This window comes from Cynara cardunculus (assembly GCF_001531365.2).
Source record: "Cynara cardunculus var. scolymus isolate 2C chromosome LG 2, CcrdV1, whole genome shotgun sequence".
Taxonomy (NCBI): domain Eukaryota; kingdom Viridiplantae; phylum Streptophyta; class Magnoliopsida; order Asterales; family Asteraceae; genus Cynara; species Cynara cardunculus.
In genome coordinates, this window is record NC_037529.1 from 2829290 (window position 1) to 2850217 (window position 20928).

General features: G+C 34.2%; 2 protein-coding genes across 2 annotated transcripts; one reads left to right on the plus strand and one right to left on the minus strand.

Annotated features, from left to right (window-relative positions):
• Window positions 1-1902: 1902 nt before the first annotated feature.
• LOC112507585 (protein ROOT HAIR DEFECTIVE 3-like) lies at window positions 1903-11834 on the minus strand. Its single transcript, XM_025112231.1, has 23 exons — window positions 11692-11834; window positions 10557-10706; window positions 9853-9919; window positions 9669-9771; window positions 9194-9264; window positions 9050-9113; window positions 8898-8963; window positions 8720-8767; window positions 8571-8633; window positions 8392-8448; window positions 7924-8082; window positions 7758-7826; window positions 7590-7681; window positions 7137-7215; window positions 6891-7056; window positions 5891-6015; window positions 5123-5385; window positions 4943-5039; window positions 4460-4612; window positions 3928-4032; window positions 2509-2603; window positions 2315-2411; window positions 1903-2019 (listed from the first exon to the last, which is right to left on the minus strand). The coding sequence occupies exons 1-23, from the start codon at window positions 11693-11695 to the stop codon at window positions 1903-1905; spliced, it is 2310 nt and encodes a 769-aa protein (XP_024967999.1). The 5' UTR covers window positions 11696-11834.
• A 4217-nt stretch (window positions 11835-16051) lies between these two features.
• On the plus strand, window positions 16052-19632 carry LOC112506876 (sm-like protein LSM5). The gene is made up of 4 exons (XM_025111183.1): window positions 16052-16215; window positions 16310-16433; window positions 19120-19192; window positions 19323-19632. The coding sequence occupies exons 1-4, from the start codon at window positions 16182-16184 to the stop codon at window positions 19353-19355; spliced, it is 264 nt and encodes an 87-aa protein (XP_024966951.1). The 5' UTR covers window positions 16052-16181; the 3' UTR covers window positions 19356-19632.
• The last annotated feature ends 1296 nt before the right edge of the window (window positions 19633-20928 follow it).

Here is a 20928-nt window from a genome sequence, read left to right on the forward strand (position 1 = left end):
GGGACGAGTATCATCTTATAAAGGATTAAATATCACATCTATTAAATGAGTGTAGGAGCATAAATGTTTTTTGTACTTTGCATATCATGATCTTTTAAAAATGTGTTTTAAACTATTTGTTGATTGTTCCTTAACTTTTTAGGAGGCAACCATCTTAATGAGGGGCCGTTTATCAAACATTTACTTGGTAAGCGTTCACGGATAAAATTTAATATCATTATTTACTTACCCAAGTAAGATTTTAGTCCACAAAAACGACATTATATGCAACAATTTATTCGGTAAGTGTTTACCGTGGTAAGGGTCGTCGCCCTCACTTACCGGGTAAGATTTTGGTCCTTGTCTCGCACTTACGAGGTAAGATTCTTGGTTCTTTATCATATTCATCCGGTAAGGTAATGTGACTTGGTAAACGCTTACCCTGATAAGTGTTTGGTAAACGGCCCCTGACTATAGATCACGGTAAGGTTTTTATCAAGTTTCTCGGTGTGTTGTAAATTTAAATGAAAGTTCTTTTGATTTAATCTAATGTAGTTTTTGAATGGAATGCCATAATAAAAGAGTGAGGTTATAAAATATATCAAAACGTACCATCATTTAAAAATACCAAAATAGCGACTTAAATTTTGATACCGAAACGTTTGGTAGTGATCACGATATGTAGAATCTGATTAAAGATGTTCCTCAATGCAAACTAATCGAGGTTTACACTAACATCATAATACTAGTATGAAAACTTAGGGTATGCTTGTTAGCAGCTTAATGAGCTCGTTGGGACTTACACTTCATTCGTTCAGCTATACATGGTTGTTTGGTAACGACTTCATAAAATATGAAATGACTTATTCAATAAGCTTATGGAGAGAAGTTTCATGTAGAATACCAAGTTTTTTTTTTCCCAAACCTGCATCCTCCTAATTAAACAGCACGCTCCTTTCATCAATGAAAACATATCTCCCACAAACTTTCTCAATTTATACAGACAACTTTATATATATAGGACTTAATGAAAAAAACAACTAAACAGACCTTACTTCAGGTCACTACAGTAAAATTGTAATTGAGGAACTATTATATGATTGCTCACCATAACTTGGGACATTCGGTATTAACAAGGAAAGGATGTTTGAAGAAGATAAGAAGCGAGTAGGTTGCGAAAGAATGAACTGGTTTTGATTGTAAGAGTATAAATATGTAGTCAGATTTATACAAGAACAATAACCAAATAAGAAAATAAGAAAACTGTTGAATCACATGTGATTTTACATTAAATTACGTGTAAAATCACATTTGATTCACGCGACTTTGGTCGTCGCCTGCACACCTTTGCGTTGACCATTAATGTAAAATCATACGTGACGTTACACATGATTTGTTCATTTTCGTGTTCTTTTATTTGATTATTGTTCTTGTTTGAATCTCCCCATAAATACATAATGGATAAACTTATACAATTAAATACATATTTTTCCGTAATACAAATAAATTATATTATTTTAATGAATAAACAATTCTAATACAAAACTAATTAATTAAAACTGGGTCCAATTTTGTTTGGTTGGGTTTCATTTTGAAATCACAAACCAAACCACATGGTGCTATCCTTGAACCAATTGGCCAGATTCAGACCAACATCCCTGTATCACCTCTGAAGTATTTCAAAAGCTTTACACCTTGTATAATAGAGTTGACACATCTGTACAAACGAATACAAAAAATGAGCTAGCTTCATTTCACTACGAAAGATCTATCCAAGATCAACGTAGTAAAATCAATGCCCGGAAAACTAAAAAGATTAATGTTTACCAATGCGCCCAACTCCTTCAATTGGACGTGCTACTGAAAACCCGACATAGCTAGACCATATTCGTGAAACCAGAGTCAGCCAGATGAACTGATTCATTAGTTTATTCGGGCATTGGCGGTCGGTGGCGGCCGTTGCCCCTCCTCCGCCAGTTTTCTCATAAGGTTCATAATTGCTGGAAGAAGCTTGGTGGATAACGTCAGAATCCCTGTAAGCTGCATATCGAAGAACAGGTTTAGTTTCCCTTTATTGGGTCCATATTCATAATGAAGATCCTTTTATTGACATATTCATGTCTCCTTGATGGGAATGGGATTCACAAATGAATACAGTATGCAGCTTACAGGTCAGAAGCCCTCTAAGCTGCATAATGAAGATATGGTTTAGTTTCCTTTTGTTGGGTCCATATTGATAATGAAGGTCCCTTTATTCAAATAAAAATGTCTCCTTGATGGAAATGGGATTTACAAATGAATATAGTAATTAGTAAGGTGGTTTTTTAACACGCACCACACCGTTTTCGAATGCAGAGGCTATGTCAAGTTGAACCCACAAGGCTTTCAAAAGTAGGAAGCCAACAAAGATAAAAAGCAGGTACAATGGATTCCTGAAAAACAAACGAAAACAAAATTACGAGAATCTAGTAACAAATAACCGAAAATACGAAGATGGAAGGAGACAATTAAGCTGAAACCAAAAGACACCTCAAAAGAGTCATGAATTCATTGAATCCCAGCACAAACAAGGCAAGAATAGCCCATGGAGGTGGTAGCCAACTGTTATTTTGCTTGTTAGCTTTCTGAAAAATCATGCAAAAACATAAAAGTTGAATTAAAACATTAGTTCAAATAGCTAGCTTATCAACCATCAGCCATCAGCACGCTTATCAGTGGATACTCTAAATCATAGAACTCTAGTGAAATATACAATCAACCAACATTTATCGAATTTGAAGAAGAAAGAGGAGATGGTTCATTCCTCTTCTTTTCTCAAACAGAGAGATCCATGAATCGAGATTCTGATGCATATAGATACAAATGGTCCACCGGGAGCAAGAGCCAACAGCTTGCTTATCTGCTAGTTTGCCAAACATAGCCTATATGGTTTGGTTCCTAAATGGTCTAGACTTGATTCCTAAAACAAACACTCACTAATTTTAAAATTTAGAGCATCTCCAACAAATTCTCCAAAATATATCTAAAATGGAGAATCAAAATTCAAAATCTCCAAAAGGAAATTGCATTCAACTCCACTAGTTTCATCATTTTGGAGATTACAACATTGGTTATATTATTATAGCATCTCCGATAGATTCTATAAACCGGAGATTTTGGGGATTTTTTTGCTCCAACAAATTCCCAAAAAACCTTCTCCAAAAAGGACAAAGTATGAGAGAGAGGGCAAAATTCTCTAAATTTGGAGAACTCTCCAAAAATGATTACCTATGAAAGAGAATTTATTTTTTATTCTTCCTACTAATGAAAATCCTATAAATTAAATGTCTAGGAGCGAGAAATATATTTTTATAAAAGATAAGAATGTTCCATACATTTAATAAAATATTATTTTTCTCTCCTAAGCATTTAATTCCAAGGTATAAGGTTTCTACCGGTGGAATATATTAAAAAGTATTTCTCTCTCATGGTCGTCATTTTTGGGAGTTCTCCAATTCTGCACATTTTCAGACTCTCTCTCCTACTTTCTCCTTTTTGGAGAAAGGTTTTCCGGAATCTATTGGAGCAAAAAACTTGCCCTAAATCATAAGAGTATATAAAATGGCAAAATTAAATGTGCTAACATGAAGAACCATGTCTGGTTGAAGCTATTCTATTGATAAATATGGAGGACCAGAGATAATACAAGGAAGATTAAGGGGCACTTTACCCAAATGCTTACTTAGTAAGCGCTTACCGGTAAGAATCAACACTATAACTTACTTTACAGGGTAAAATCATCAAAACGGTATCGTATGCACTTACCAGGTAAGACTCTTCATCCTTATCCTCGCTCTTACCGGATATGATTCTCGGCCCTTCCCATGTTTATCCGATGAGGTAAATGACCCGGTAAGCGCTTACCGGGTAAGCGTTTAGTAAACGGCCTCTAAGATGATTGAAATGTACCTGGGCAGAAATAGCTTGACTAACGGCATACTCTGTCTCTTTCTGAAACTGGCTCCATAAAGATTTACATTGAACAGGAGTTATCAATGTCTTCGATGCTGGAATCTGGGGTGTAAATAAATTATATACCAACATATTTAATAGACGAATCATTTGAATAGAAACAAACACTTTTGTTAATGAATATTTGTATACTACTTATTATGCCACTTATGAGCAAAAAGGTTGATTACCAGCAACCCCTACCGGCCTCACATGGAACCCACCTCCTAGGAACCACATGTGAGAAGGCATTTCAAAGCTGTATGCGGCTGAGGCCAGCAGGGGGGGAGGGGTGTCAAGCCTGTCTCCCACATGATTCGAACTTGAATCAGTTGTGTATTTGAGCAAATTCGCTCTGCCTCTTTGCCAACTGAGCTACACGCCTGAGGGTAAAGTTCTGCCACTCACACTAGTAATTTCATGGAAGAACAAAAAAGTACAATTTACATTCACATACTTCACACATAAATTTACATAACTTCCATGATACCTGTTCCCATTTGCTTGTGGCCAAAGGGTCTTGCAAATTGGAGCTCTTGGCGCCTTTACTGGGTTCTGTTAAAGCAAGGAGTAGCGTATCCTCAATTTTATCAGCATAATCCTCCAAACGAATTGCGGCCAAAACAGCAAGCAACTTTAAAGACTGAAAGATTTATATGCATGATAAAATGAGAACATGTCACAAGTTGATGAAGGATCGTGTGAGAATAGGAGTAAAGGTGAGAAGTGTAAGAAGGGATTTGGACCCTTGATCACTTTTAATCCCAAAACAACCCATGAATTGCGCTTTAGAATGGAATTGATCTAGTGGTTCTCTTCAATTAGGATTGATCCAAGGGTGGAGATCCCTTCTTACCCTTCTCACTGTAACTTCCATTCTCACCGGAATCCAACCTGTCACAAGTAGGTTAAAAGATTCTATTGTTATGAAGTTATATTTCCACCAAATGTTATATAATCTGATCATTCTTACAGAAATACGAGCAGTTCTATTAATTGCACGAATATCTTCCTTTCCAGTCCAGATCCGTGGCATTTGATCGTTATCATGGTTGAATATGGTTGTAAACCTGTGTGCAGTTCATTATCACAATTCACAAAGCATGTAGGTAAAATAGATTGGACTAATGCAGTGATACTACGAGACTAATACCTTTCCTTCATGCGATTTAGAGCTTTGCCAGCTTCTTCTTTAGCTTTCCCTTCAACAACATCTCTTGCAAAATTTTCCAATCTTGAAAGCAGATTTTTCTTGGCATCTTCATCCATTTCAAAACCCTTAAGTGCATCAGAAAACTCAGAGACAACAGTTTTGGTCTCATTTCGAAGAAGTTTCCTTATTGCAGGCCAAGTATCTTCAGCAGCCCCTTCTAGAAGAGCTTCCACAGGTGCATATAACACCTCTTTTGCTTTCGACTGCAGATGAATTCACGATGTTAATATTTATCTCGTGGAAAGGCAAGAAAGAGGGGAACAGTGTTTACTAGTCAAAAGGTGAATCTTTTTTAAGTATATAGAGAGAGGTTCAGGGGAAAACCCCCAAAAAAAAATGAAAAAAATGAAGAACACCCTAGTAACCATTCATCTAGACAAGTTGCACATGTGCACACAAGTAAATGAAGTTGTTTCTTGGTTTTTATGCACGTGTGCATACCGGACAAATTGCTTATAAATTACTTGTATGTACACGTGCATATCGTCTAGATGAATGGTTGCAAAGGTGTTCCTCGGTTTTTCATGTTTTGCGGCTCCCCTGAACCTGACCCAAGCATCTATATATGGCAAATTCTCACACACACTCCTCACGTTTTGTGAAGTTTGAATCCTTGACCTCCTGGGAGGTTGGGCTCCAAGGGTAATCTAGGTACCACTAGGCCAATAACCCTTTGGTCAAAAGGTGAAACTTTCATGCTACCATTACCTCATATAGTGCAGTAAGATCAGCTATCTTGGCAGTACGAACTTCAGCAATATGTGAATCGATATCTTGAGCAAGTTTAGCCCTTGCTTTGGACGAGTCCCAATCAGCTTGCTTGACGATGGCACCTTTAGGGTATCCAAAGTTGAGAATATAGTATGATAATAAATAAACTAACTATTGTTTGGAACATTAATCCATTAAACAATCGTAAAAGGTGTAGTCATCTAAATAGATCTAATGTATCACGAATGACATGATCATAAATCCATTTCGAATACTAAAAGTGCACTGCTTTCGTAAAATTTAGCATAGCAACCCAATTTTCTTCTAAATACACATGCTTTGGCCAATTTGGATCTTAAAACTGACTAATCTGTCAGATTATATGCAGCCCAGAGAATATTTTCTAGAAGGGCAGTAGCAGCTGTAAGGACATTGCCACATTAGGAGAAAAATGTATCTGTTATACCCTAGAAGTTGCTATTAGTTATGTTCGATAGAGTAAAGGGGTAGAATGGGGAGTAGTCTTGATAAGGGCAATATTGGAAGCAGGAGTATTATGTTACAAGGGGGAGAAAGGGAAAATTGGCTTTAAGAGTCTGTTAAATAGGTATGAGTAGGAGTGGTAATAGGCATTCTGATTGTAAACACTTTTTGGGCATGAGTCCTTTGGAGATATTCTGGCCTCTCGAAAGCCAGAAAACCCTTTGTAAGCGTTCGACTAGTAAAAAGCATTCAGTTTCCTTTGAATTCAATCTTTTGATCCCGGTGTACATCAGTATCATCACTAGTATTGAATGGAACAGGTGGCTTATTATATCTTAAACAAGTATGACAGTCAACGAAGCAGGCAACTCATTCAGATAATGATGTTGTTTGGATGTGCAAAAACCAAAATCTGAGCACTTTGGGATCAAATACAAACTTTCAAAAGGAAACTTTGACATCTGAATATACAAAGAGTTCCCTGAGATAGGCATTCAATAACTTGAAGATATACCTTTGCATTGTTCATCAAATAATTTCATAAATGATGCTGTGCAATCACGGGAAGCTACTTGAAACCCTCGTCCTTTACTCAAAGCATCGTCAAATGTTTTTATGAATTTTTCCAGTACCTCAGACCTTATGTGTTGCAATGTTGATTCGTAGGCCACTTGAACAAGCTAAAGAAAACAGAAGATAACAAGCAATGAGGGAAATTGGAGCTTAAATAAATTACATTCATACAGAGCAGAGGCATTACTAGCAACAATTTCTCTTCCAACTGTTTTCTCTTTGCATTCCTAACTCCTTCTTCAAAAAACACAGCCTCTTCGTCATAACTGAAAAAATTCAAATAAGATAAATACTTGAAGATATGGCATTTGTCATGAATCTGTTCAAGACAAAGAGACATTACTAGTTGTAGCTATATAAATTTGTCATATTTATTAGATAGAGATGCAAAATGAGATGTGTGTGCCAATGAAAATGTAAACTTTATAATTAACGGACTTCAGACAGGTGGGTTCAACCACCCTAAAATCTGGTGTTTCAGTTGTTCAGGAGGCTAATTCACCCAAAATTGTCCCACTGGTCAGAATATATATATATATATATATATATGCTTCTGCTTGAACATGTGCAAACAGTGAACCTTGTTTTTAGCAGGACTTTAGAAATAAACTTAAAAAGCATTTTAAACATATGTGCATACCCTGCAAAGCAAGTGTCAAGCAGCGAACCAATCTTCTTTCCGAAATTGGGCACAAGTTGAGACTTTACAGTTTCCTCTAGTTCACACCATTCCTGTAGTAAACATTCAAGTTTCAATATCTAGAAAAAAGCAGATTCTTGGAACTATTTAGATATGAGAAAAGTGAACCTTGTTTTTGACAAAGGCAGAGTACTTCTCACTAGCAATTTCTTCACAGCGTACGGTGGCAACCATCACCTGTAGAAATATTTGTAAAAGGAAGAATTGTAACACCCTGGAAAATATCTATAATATTCTAGAAGCATCTAAGGAGTTAATTTGAAAAATCTTGTACCTTGTGAGCAGGCAGGTCAAGATCCCTGTTCTCCTTGATAACTTTCCAGATCTGTTCAGCACTGAAACGAAATCCTGAAGCAGGAACAACTCCCTGTCTGTCACCTGCAAGCCCTCCAGGTGCAATAGAATGAAAAAATCTCTTCCTCAGGTTGGCCACCTTCCATAACAAACAAAAAAACAGTTAGAAAAATGCACACCAACAACTACCGGAAATATAAAACAAAATGTGATTGTATTGCTCAGAGTTTCTAATCATAAACTAAAGATCTGAACGGTGCATGAATGAATTGTTCTAAGAATCTCTCTGAGGCATAGCCCAAATGACCTACTGAAAAAAATACAATATAGACAGAACATATAAATAAATACAGCTTGCTAAGTATAATGCATAAGCATAACACAGCATCATTGTTATTTAACATATCTACGACCCTCATACAATACGAAACAGAAACCTTTATTCTACCTGCTCTTTGAATTGTTCTTCCTTCTCTTCATAACTAGAAAGAGCAACAACTTCTATCTGGTCATTTGATCGGTTAGACAAAATAATAATCAATAAAATGATCATAGTAATTTGATCCCAAGAGTCGTAATAGTGAAAAGAGTCAAAGACAACAATGGGTGGTTTCTTCGGTATCTTACATTGAAAAATGCACTTAGTGGTGTTTCCTTGTGGGCTTCTGGCTTCGGAACAGAATCCCATATCTATGCCAATAGAAGATTTGAAAATCAACCTTGAGATTTATATCATACATTAGACAATAAACATATTAGACTTAACAGAATTTTACCTTCTGGATATCTTCCCTCAAGACAGGCTCTAAATTTTCCAGAGGTGTCTTTAAAGAAACAAAAGGAAAACAGATCCAATTAATTCAACTTCTGCCGCAGGAGATACGATGGAACTTTATACAAGAAATACTGGAAGATCTACAGCAGCAATGAGAAAGATGGATGGACCACACTTACTCTTGTCTTGTCACGTATGACAAAAATCAACGTTGTTTTGCGTGGACTAAACAATCGCATCATGACCTGAAATTGAGAAATATAACTCAAGACATTCAGGCAATTTACAATCAATATAAGAGCAGCTAAAGGAGGATATACACATGATATACCTGGAATACGGTTTTTAATAGAGGTTTATTTGCTGCGTGCTCACGACCAATATCATGACACCACCTAATAACAGAAAGTTTTAGAGTAATGCAGTACAAGTTTACAAAATTGGCCAGACCATATATAGATATCAGCACACTTACATGTTAATAAGCACTATGTCAGAAACAGCAAGAGCAAAAAGTGCACTTTGTTTTTCAAATGCAGTATCATCCTGAAAAGGATGCAAAAGCTTATTCAATAACAGTGAGCAATACTACAGTCATCTGTTCAAACTTCACTAAAACCAAATACATAGTTTTCGACTGAGATGGCTCCATAAAATTACTGAATCCTAGGAATTATAACAGTGATCAATGGAATGGTTGAATAGCTATGGGTGTATATTGAAAAGTGAAACTGAATACAATTCCTGAAGTACTATTAGAACCGTAAAAGAAAATCAACATAACCCACAAACCTTATTTGAAGCTGTACTTGTATACAACTCACCACTAGTAAATAAAGTGATCAAGTAAATAAAACAAGCATAAGAAATCGACCAGCTATGACAATAGAATCAACAGATTGCTTGATGATATGCATTCAACCAATGTAAAAGAAGCATTAGGATGCAACCTCTCCTCGTTCTCTTCCATCTGTACCCTCAAGATCCATCACAATAGTGCAAGGTTCGATACCAGTGCATCTTGCCATCCAAATACCTTTGGTGGTCTGAGACCTGATAGGAATGCAGTCAGTGAGATTCCTTAGCTAGGGTCAGATAAAAGTGAACTAATAAGTGAATGGAACGGATGCATGCCTTCCCTTGAAAGCATCCATTTCCTGGAAGTTGGTATGGAATAGATGATTTAGAAGTGTGCTCTTCCCTGTTCAGAACAATAAGTGTTGCTAAAATCATTCAATAGTACTTGCTTCAATGGACGTAATATATATACATGCATTTTGTGAAATTGAGAAAAATTTGGGAATAATGGGGAGTGATTACCGCAGCAGTATCTTTGCACATTCCATCAAGTAAAACCCTACCCAGTAAGAGTAACCCAGGAAAAACAGCAAAAGGAAGTCATATTACCATTGATAACAATGCCGTTGTGTTGAGGAAAACAACCTATCATAATTCAGCATCAAAGATATAGAAGCTTAATATACTGTAATTGGTTACTGTTTGATTCAGATGCTCATTTTGCCAATCGTACTTTTGGGGCCAATTTGGGAACACTATGGAAGACAACAAAAACAACCACTATACTTCCCAACTAGACTACCTAAAGTGGTCAGTGGTCTGACGTGGTAAGTCGGTAACAAGAGGTCATGAGTTTGAACCCCAAGCTTGTATAATGCAACTACAAGGATTGTGTCATGACCAAGCAGTAAAAATTTCACCCTCTAAATAAGGTTTTGGGGTCATTAAAAAAATAATCACAGGTACTTTGATACAAAATTTGCCATCAAGTCCCATGCGAAACATATCTTTTTGTTTGCAAAATATGCATTTATACATACCACTACTTTGTGGGCCCATGATGGAAACAACTGCATAGGAAAGTCCGCATTCAGCAAGTTTTACTTCCTTCATAAATTTATCGAGTCCAGCTGAATTAAGAGTACCATCTCCATCTATGAGATGGGTAGAGCAACAGTCGGCAGCCTTGTCTGAAAAGAAGAACAGATGTACATGAATAACATGATTAGGTTGATATCTTTTTCATCATGGTTTATTGCTCAGAACAACAGAACGTTCACACTTTGTAAATTCCAAAATTTGGTTGCACCCATTGCAGTAATCATTAAAAGTAGTAAGATGGGCATGACAACCATCCTTGATCAATGTAGAATCTTAGCTGATGGTTTTGCTTTGTTTCTTAAACTATTCTGAGTACTACCCCATCCATAAAATAATGTGATCACTGTTCGTTGCAAATTACAAATCAAACGAGTCTTTTCTCTTTGCAGTTGACCAAGGAAAAGGCTCATTAGTTTTGTGACGGAACTCATCCCAGCAGACAACAGATTGGTTATCACATTAACGCCAGTACAACACGTGCCTTCATTTCTTATCCAGATCCCCACACTGTGTCTGGACCTTTTATATTTCTTAAAAGAAACAAACAAGGAAATATCAACTAACTACTCCCCCATTCCCAACAAAATTGCAATGCAACACAATCACAACAACATTTTATCCCAAATTACTTGCGGTAATAGTAGCTTGAAAATGTTTGATAATCAACCAAGTCTCGAAGAACGCTCTTCAATCATTACATAAGTAAAACAAACGCAATTAGCATCAACAATTGTAATGAATACTTGAAATTTTGCAAAAAATTGATATATTACGATCTGGACGACCTCGAATGTGATCATGTCGAGTTACAAGGACCAAAAGTCTACGTGAACGACAGATGCTTATGGTTCTCATAATCACACATTACATGCATCGTAGGGTGGAGAAAACACTAAAACAGAACATCAACAAAGGCAATTAAAATGGCTGTCAACGTTGAAACGCTCAACAACGTAAGAAATTTGAATTCAATTGCCGAAATTAATTCCGTTCTTTAATCATACATCATATTTCATAGACATCAAATTAAGAGGATCTTTCGTTTCAAGCTACACATAGATTTAAGCGCATTACCCATCGAAGAGTCCCGTCCGGCCGTGTATTGATTGAATCAAACGATGGTTGACGAATAATTTGGCATTGATTTTGTTGAAACTGGAATTCTATATGGCAACGGAGATCGAAAGAATCAATCTCAATACGACAATCGAACCATTGTTATTGCGTTCTTGAGAGAAGGGATCATGAACGTCTTGATTATCGAGCAGAAGGTTCATAAATTGAAGGGAAAAGTTCGTGAATCTATGAAGGTTGGTAGAATTTGATTTTTCTTACAATACCTCCTTTTATATCTTTTCGAAATTTGGTACCAAAATTTAATTTAATTTAATTTTTACGAGTAAATTACACTTTGGTCCCTGTAGTTTGTCGATTGTAACACCTCTCGTTCGGACAATTTTGAAAATACAAAATGATGTAGGGATGTGCATCGGTAGGTTTGGTTGGAAACCAGAAGTTCGATCGGATTTCAAGTATGGAACACAACCCTAAATTTTGGATTACGGATTGGGGTCGGTAGGGATCAGGTATATTTATATGTAAAAAATATACATATTCAATCGTTTGAGAGGATTGATGAAAATTGATATTAGATAAATAATATATGTATATAATATGTAAAAATAATATATTTATATATTTCGGGTTTTTGGGACGGATTAGGTGGCAAAAAACCAAACCCTAACCGAACCCAAATATCCCTAAAAGTCGGGTTTCGGATTTTATGACCATTCTAAATATATAAAAGACAACCTTGTGATTTAGTTAAAGTTATGAATAGGTTCGTACAACTCATTTACCGCACCAACAGTTACAACTTGCGATAGTTTTCAATCCATTACGGGTTGAGTCCCTCTTATCAACTTCGTCAAACAAGGTTGTTAAATGACGGATATTTTTGGTATTACTTAAAAAAACATGTTAATGCACTCGGTTAAGTTTTGTCATGTGTCCCTTCTTACCTCCCCGTTGACATGAGAGAAGCACCATCCTATTAGGTGATGTTGGGTTCTCTCCACTATCAACTGAAGGATACCACCATTTTTCAGTCGTCGCCCCTTGTCGTATCCCTCATCGTTCCCTTGCACCTCGGCCGCCACCTTCTTTCTTACTTCACCATGACCACCTCCTTTCTCGTGGCACGACTCAATCTTCAACCTTCTGAAACCATATTCCTCCCTCCATCTAATGTTCCATCATTCTCATCTTCGTTGTTTGAAGTTGCAGCACAATCAAGAGCGTAGACCCACCTTACTGATTAGAAACTTGAACTCATAACCCATAGACCTTGATCTTAATATGGGGTTTAAGTCGTTTCTTTTGATTTTCTTTTTCACCCACCGAAAGAAGTTCACTAAGATAACTCATGAGTAGGTGAAGGAGTCGGATCCGACCTCCAATAGACAGCGAGACAGCCATTGTGGTAAACGGGAGCAGAAACGGAGGAGGAAGGATAGGGAAGGTGAGGTCGACGATGTGGTGGTTTTGGAAACGTAAGTTGTAGACAAGAGGGGTAGGAAGATAGATACATCTGGAACTTTTTAATAGATATCTTAAAAACATCTTGCTTTTCGTAATTTCAGTAAAGGAAAATCAAAGAAACAGGTAAAAAGATCTCAACTTAATATAATTTTCTCAAACATTTTTCATATCAAATACCTAATTGATAACAAATTGTAAGCCATAACGACCGTCAATGTAATAAATAGCAAGTAAGAAACCATATCCATAATTTTACCACACTACATGACCGATTTTTTGTTAGTTCAATTGATAATAAAACTTTAGTCATTGAGATTTCTCATCAAAACTGATCGGTACAAGTTTTACAAGATTGTTAGAGATTTGTATGTATGAAATGACTCAAACAGTCGGACATCCATAGTTTGAAAGGAAAGAAAACAACTGCTTTTTTAGAGAGTATAATAGAATCTCCATCAAATTCTTTAAAAATGAATAAGTAAAAGTCAAGAATATTTAAAGAAAATATATATTCATCTCCAACTGATTTTTCATTTAACATGAATTATAATATTAAAATATTCAACTTTTTTCATGATATATTATTTCTTCATTTATATATTTAGTTTTAAAGATTTTCATTGGTAGGAAGAATAATTAAATATTGTTTATCTTTCTTAAAATGGAGTTTTAAAGCATCTCCAACAATTATGCTAAAATAGAGAAAAGAAAGATTTTAACAAATTTACTAGTTATGTACCCGCGCAATGCGGCGGGAGCCATAAATTTTAACGATTTTGAAGTTCCACTGGTTTTATAAGATAAGATTTAACGATGATATATGTTACACTTGGTCTTTACATAGTAATACAATTTGAATAAATAAGAGTTATGGTTCTAATTACAGACTATCGATGAAAAAAATTGTATGACAGTTTAAAATCCAATATATTTAAAATCCAACATATTTAAACGACTCCACAAATGTATTCAATTTACACCAAGAGCAAAGAACCAATAAACTTGAGTTTTAAGATAAACAATCAAAACCAATAAAGAAAACTACAAATTTGACAAATCATAAGCCATGAAAAGACAAAAAAAAAGATGGGTTTTATAATGAAATTTCAACTGGTTACCCTTTTTCTTGTCAAGAAACTCAGATTAAGGTTGAATTAATACATGTATGTATATATTTCAAAAAAAACCCAAGAATATATTAATTCAAAACATATTATATAGTGCAATTTGGACAGCCTAACCCCAAAATATATAGTATATATAGAAATAAATAACTATAAAAGTATAAATCGTAACTATTAAAAATATTTTTTCAGAGTATATATAATATATAATAATATAATTAAGTAGAAAACTATTTAATATTGGACTCATTTCGAATGTATTAACGAGACGATTATAATAGTGTAACTTGTTAAAATAAAAATGTATATTTTAAACATGTTTTAATTGATATACGATTATGTATGTTAATTTGATAAAGATTTAAAATGAAACATTTAAAAGTAAAGGACGTAAAGTAAATTAATTAATTAATTATAGGAGTATAAAGTGTAAATTTAAAATTACAATTTTAAAAAAATCGGTTGTGAGAGGGTGAATGTATGTGGGGGGTGAGTGTATATGAGGAGAGGAGGGGGTGAAAAAGTGAAAAAGTAAGTATAAAGGGTATTTTGGTCATTTAGAATTTTAAGACTTTAAGACTTTTGCTAAATTTGCTTAATAAGATAGTATAGATTACTCCAAGAACTATGTTATATTATATACTAAAATAAAGAAAAGATAAGAGAAATTGTAAAAATCTCTAAATAGATAGAGAAATTATTATTTTAATACTTTTTACCAATAAAATTGATTGAAAATAAATGTTTAGAAGAGAAAAATAATATTTTATTAAATATATTAAATACTTTAATAATGTAGTTAATGTTAGAATTGCTAAAATAAAATACATGTTAGAATTAAATGCATTTTTTTATAAATATTTGATTTTTAATATCTATTTAAAAAAAAAATTATAACATATCTATCGAATTTAAAACTTTCAACAAATATACCCAAAAATTTAGATTCTTACGAGTGTTTGGGATTGCTTATCTATACTATATTATAAAACATTTGACAAAAATTCTAAAAAAACATTTTTTATGCATAAAGTACTGTTTACTGATGCATATTACTTAAAATTCAAGATTACAAATAAATTATGCGTAAGTACAACTTATTAAAGCTTCATGTTTGAATTCGTATAACTAACTGCAAATAAACATAATCTTAGAAGATAAACATTTCCTTTTAATTATAAAATATCTAAAATATAATTAGGATAATTATTGATATATAACAGAATACTTCATTATTATCTTAAAAAAATATTTTATTAAATAAAAAATAAATTAATTCGTTTTTAAACTTCAACTAAATTATATTAAAGAATTGAATTAAAGTAATTACACAAAAACAAGAACTTTTATACAGTCAATTTGATGCTAATATCGCTTAGGTTTTTCAAAATATTATAATATTTTCAAATTTATATTTCGTTCAAAAATAAAAACATTTTCTTTTTTCCAAAACCACATAAAATCGCATTATTACATGACCCAAAATATAAAACAAAATATTAGAATCAAATGTACATCGCTGCATTGCACGGGTACTCTTCTAGTTTATAACAACTTATGCTTTTATATAAAAATCATTATCAACTTATTATAAGTTAAAATAATTAATTTAAAAAAAAACTATATTACCAATTTGACATCGATATAAACTATTTATTCAAATCTTTAAAAATGCTTATTATTGATGTAAGATCAAAATAAGTTAATAAATTATTTTTATAGAGCCGCATATTAGACACCCCTTGTTTTTGGGTTGGGGATGTCCGATTGGAGCAACAAAAGTACAAGACCCAACCACTCCAACTTTCGGTAGCCGCTGGAGGAACTGGAAAGGCTTTCCGCGATTTGCGAAAGACATACAAGTTCAATTTTTGAAGCGATTCGGCTCAAAGATAATCCATGGCTCACAATCCTTCACAGCTTCTCCCTTCAGGTTCACATTTTCTCCTCGAAATCCTCTTATTATCTGCATCAGCTTGGTAGAAATAACTGCTAATTCCAATTTAAGTGTGGTTTTGATGATGCAGAGCTGATAGATCGATGCATAGGTTCGAAGATATGGGTGATAATGAAAGGCGATAAGGAACTCGTTGGAACTCTCAAGGGTTTCGACGTCTATGTCAACATGGTTCTGGAAGACGTCACTGAATAGTAACTCTCCATCTGCCCTTTTCTATTACTGCTTCATATATTTTGATAGTTCAATGTAAATTTGTTCTTAGTAATTGCCAGTTTGATATAAACGTGATTACATTGGTTTAAGGCATGTTTCAAAGTTGAATAACTACAACCTGTTAGGGTTTATTTAACCCTACGATTAGGGTTTTTTCGTAGGGGAAAGTTTGAAGTTCCGAATTCCAATAACAAGTATAATATCATGCTAATATGATATAAAACTTTATGATAGTTCATTCCATCTCTACTCCTGATATGTGATGCAACATGCTAACTTATGGATCTAAGATATTTAAGGAAATATAAAATATATAGAAATGCTCATAGGTACCAAGTGGCTTTTGGCTCAACTGTGCCAATCAAATCTAGATAATCTTTAGGGTGTGACTGTGAGATCGTTGCTATAATTTCTCATAGTGAATTCATACTATGTTGAATTGAATGGGTAGAGATCTAAGGGCCCTTTGTGAGATTTGGAACTGGATTCCATTCCATTCTCGCGTTTGGTTTAAGGGAAGTCCGGAACTGAAATCCCACAAATATTGGATTTAGAAATCTCATGGGTAGTTGGTATTTCACGGGATTTTATTGGATTTGTTTGTAATAATGTTTTAGAATATGTTAAAAACATGCGTTTTGTAATAACCAATAAATAAAAGGTAATTAGTTGTTCTTATAATTATTTATAAATTGTTTTTATAAATTGTCTATAAAGAATGGAATTCAATTCTATTCCAAATCCTACAAACTAAACACACCAAAGATTCCAAGTCCTTCCAAAAACATTCCATCAAACCAAACGCCCCCTAAGTTCTGAAATCTTGATTGTCTACATTGTGGCTTGATTTTAAGCAATGATCTTGCAAAATTTTATTCATGAATAAGTTGTGATTTAGTAATCTTATGAAGGCTTGAGTACCAAAAAGACAAATGTACCGTTTTTATTCTTGATTTGACAGTGTGTGTGACTTTAGCCAGTTTAATAAACACATTCTTCTTTGTTTTTAATCAAGAATTCCGCAAAAACTCTTAGCTGGAATTTAAATATGACATGTTAGCGAATACATATATAAGCATGACACATAAACAACCTGGCAATAGAAAGGCTTATTTGGTCAATTTGGCATGGACCCACATATTTCTTTCTTGGAGCATACAACAGAACAATCCAGTTCTACTCTACTAAACATGTGCTCATCGAATATTTGTCAAATTGGTTAATAGTTGTCCTTGTTTGTCAAAATTGGCAAGTGACTAGTAATAGTATATTGATTTTTGGTAATAAACCCTATATTAAACATGGGAAGTTATATCATATTCAGACTTATCTTTGCACATTCTAGATTTCTAGTGATTGACTCCTGGCATTTTGGAGAACAAAAAACAACCTTTCTTTGTGGATATAGTCATTCCAAATAGTGAAGTAATATCTTGTGCCTCAATGTATTGGAGGTTAAGTAACTTCAATCTCTGGAAAAGATTATTTCAATCTTATTCAGAGTGAAATCTAAAGCAAGGGATTGTTTGTTAGCAGCTTAATGAGCTTAATGGGACTCACAACTTATTCGGTCAGCTATACAGGATTTTTTGGTGATGGCTTAATGATATAGAAAGTGAGCTTTATGCAGAAAGCCAAGTTTTTTCCAAATCTGCCCCTCCCAATTAAAAAACAAGCTCCTTCCACCTATGAAAAAACCCTCCCAAACAAAAGTCTTCCCAATGACAACTTAATCCACAAGGATAGCTGTATAAAAATCGGACTTAATGGAAAACTAACCAAACACCCCTAATTGGTGTACACGTTGACTAGGTGTTTTGTTTAATCTTTGTTGCTTGTGAGTCAAATGTTAATTGGTGCTTAAGAAGTGCCGTATATTTATCCAAAACCGACGTCAAAGAGTCGTTCGGAACATTTTCAAACACGTGCATGATGGTCTAGTGTTCAAATCAGAACGCAGGTGTGCAAGCACTTAATGGATACAGAACATCCATGAACTCCACTTATGACTTACCTCTCTTATATATGCTGTTATCAAACTCTCTTTTTTGTTGTTTATATATTTTGAAAGTTATGTTCTTCAATATTTTAGATGCCATGTGAGCTATCCGGACATGAAAGCCTCCATTTCTTATAATCAACCCTATATATGGTGATACTTTGTTGTTAATTCTTCCTTTGTGTTTTCATAAAGACAATTTAAAGTGATTGCATTGTCATCCAGCAACCACTTGCATTTCTAACAAACAAATGTCAAGGTTTCTCATCGGGTTTTCTGAATTTGATGAGCACTTATCTTTGGCATCATGTGCAACTTGAATTTTTTAATCTTTAATCTCAGCCGTTGACAGGATATCTTAGAGGAACTGCTGGTGATGCTCTAAGATATCCTGGAATTTGTTTTCTCAATTTTATCCTGCATCAGCGAAGATGTGAAGCAATAAATTATAAGTAGATTCGGTACTTTGCAGTTATTCTTGATAGTTAGCAAGACAATCTATCTCAAATACCCAACTTTCTTGTAGAAACTTAAGACTGTTTTCTTTACGATTTACTACTAAAATCCACAATATATGTGTGTGTGTGTGTATATATATATAAAATAAAAATCTTAAACAGCTTGCCCAGCATGTTCATGCTCAATGACACCTCTCAATGTTGCAGTGAAATTACACCTGAAGGACGTCGGATAACAAAACTTGACCAGATTTTGCTCAATGGAAATAACATAGCAATCGTAAGTATTATCTTCTAGTTTACTATCGGTTAATTCAAGATCAAATAACCTTAGGCCCGTAGGTCAATCATCTGTAAAATTCCTTTCTTTACCCCATTTGAGTCTGATATCATATCTATCTTTTGCACAGCTGGTACCAGGTGGTTCTCCGGATCCAGAATAGGGTGAGACCGAGTTACAAGAAGTGGTGGTCAAACGGAGAATAGGGGTAACCCCGACTCATTAAATAGGTATGTTGAAGGATGGGATGCTTTTCTAAACCCATCTGGGATTCAAGGCAGGTTTTAGGGTGCAGCTCAAAATCTTGCTTAGAAACATTTGTATTTTATTAATATTGTTTTTGTTTTTTGTTGTCTCCATTTGGTTTTGATCAGGGTGTTATTAAACTGACATTAGTAATTCTAATTCTTAGTTGTATGTCAAAATATGTGCTAAAAGGCAGAATTGTGGGGGACATGTTTTGATTGGTTTTCAGTTTTCACTAGGAAACTGAAAACCAGTCAAAACCTGGAAATATGGGAAAGAGTAAACTTGCCCATGTGGTTTGTTATAAGTTACGACTTTTGTTCTTGTGATTTTGAAGTTTTGGTTTCGTTCTCTTATGGTTTGTAATTTATTGTTGTTTTAGTGCCTCATACTTAAACCGGAAAGCAGTAATGGAGTTAGAGCTTCACGGACCAAAACAACAATAAATTACAAACCATAGGAGAACGAAACCAGAACTTCAAAATCACAAGAACAAAAGTCTGTAACTTTTAACAAACCACATGGGCGAAAACCATAGTTTACTCTTTCCCATATTTCCAAGTTTTGATTGGTTTTCAGTTTCCTAGGAACTCCATTATAGGTTTCCGGTTTAAGTATGAGGGACTAAAACGGTAATGAATTTTAGAACATAGGGATGAAATCATCAGTAAGTTGTAAACCAGATGGATTGAAACAAAGAATTATGAAAGAAGACGGGGACAAAAACTGAGAGTTACGGGGTGTTTGAGATTGCTTATAAAAACAACTTATTGATTTATTCCGGTGTGGTACCAGTAACAAACACTTTTGAGTGTTTGGATGAACAGTTTATGCTGGTATTAAACCGGTAATAAGGAGTTTTTGAAAAAAGTTAATTCATTCTAACTTATAACAAGTTGATAAGGATTTTTGTAGAAAAACATAAGTTGTTTCAAATAAGCAATTCCTAACACCCTTTAGAAAGTTCCATTTTCAAGTCAATTTTCAAACTAATTGTTTTTTACGTAAATGTTTTACGTATTTGCATAAACCATATTTTTCTCATAAAAAGAAAAGAAAAAAAGGAATTTGGGTAAACAAATTATATATACACCTAAAGAATGACTAGTTTAGAAATTGACTTAAATATATGGCTAAAAAGTGAAGTTGGCCGATAAGATTGACTTTCAGTTAATTTCCTGCCATAAAAATCTACATAGAATTTTGAATTTAAAACAAATGCCACAATGCTTGTTTATAGATCGTTTATTAAAGGTTTACCTGGTAAATGTTTACTCATACGAGTCATCACTTTCATTGATTTATTGGGTAATATTTTTAGCCATTAAAATAGTATCGTTTTACTGGTAAGAGTCAACACCCTTACTTATTGGGTATAATTTTTGTTTCATCTCTTGCTTCTTATTGGAAAAGATTATCGACCCTTGCGTTGTTAACTTAATAAAATAAGTAGCCCATTAAGCGTTTGGTACACAACTTTTAAATGTATT

What these genes read in the sequence shown, in the direction of transcription:
- LOC112507585 (XM_025112231.1), bottom strand. An exon ending in CATGGGCCCACAAAGTAGTG is followed by an intron (nt 9,920 to 10,556) that starts GTATGTATAAAT and finishes TGTTCTGAACAG; the next exon opens with GGAAGAGCACACTTCTAAAT. An exon ending in ATTTGATGAACAATGCAAAG is followed by an intron (nt 6,016 to 6,890) that starts GTATATCTTCAA and finishes GATACCCTAAAG; the next exon opens with GTGCCATCGTCAAGCAAGCT.
- LOC112506876 (XM_025111183.1), top strand. Translation starts at nt 16,182, where the DNA reads ATGGCTCACAATCCTTCACAGCTTCTCCCTTCAG. An exon ending in CTGGAAGACGTCACTGAATA is followed by an intron (nt 16,434 to 19,119) that starts GTAACTCTCCAT and finishes TCAATGTTGCAG; the next exon opens with TGAAATTACACCTGAAGGAC. An exon ending in ATGGAAATAACATAGCAATC is followed by an intron (nt 19,193 to 19,322) that starts GTAAGTATTATC and finishes TCTTTTGCACAG; the next exon opens with CTGGTACCAGGTGGTTCTCC.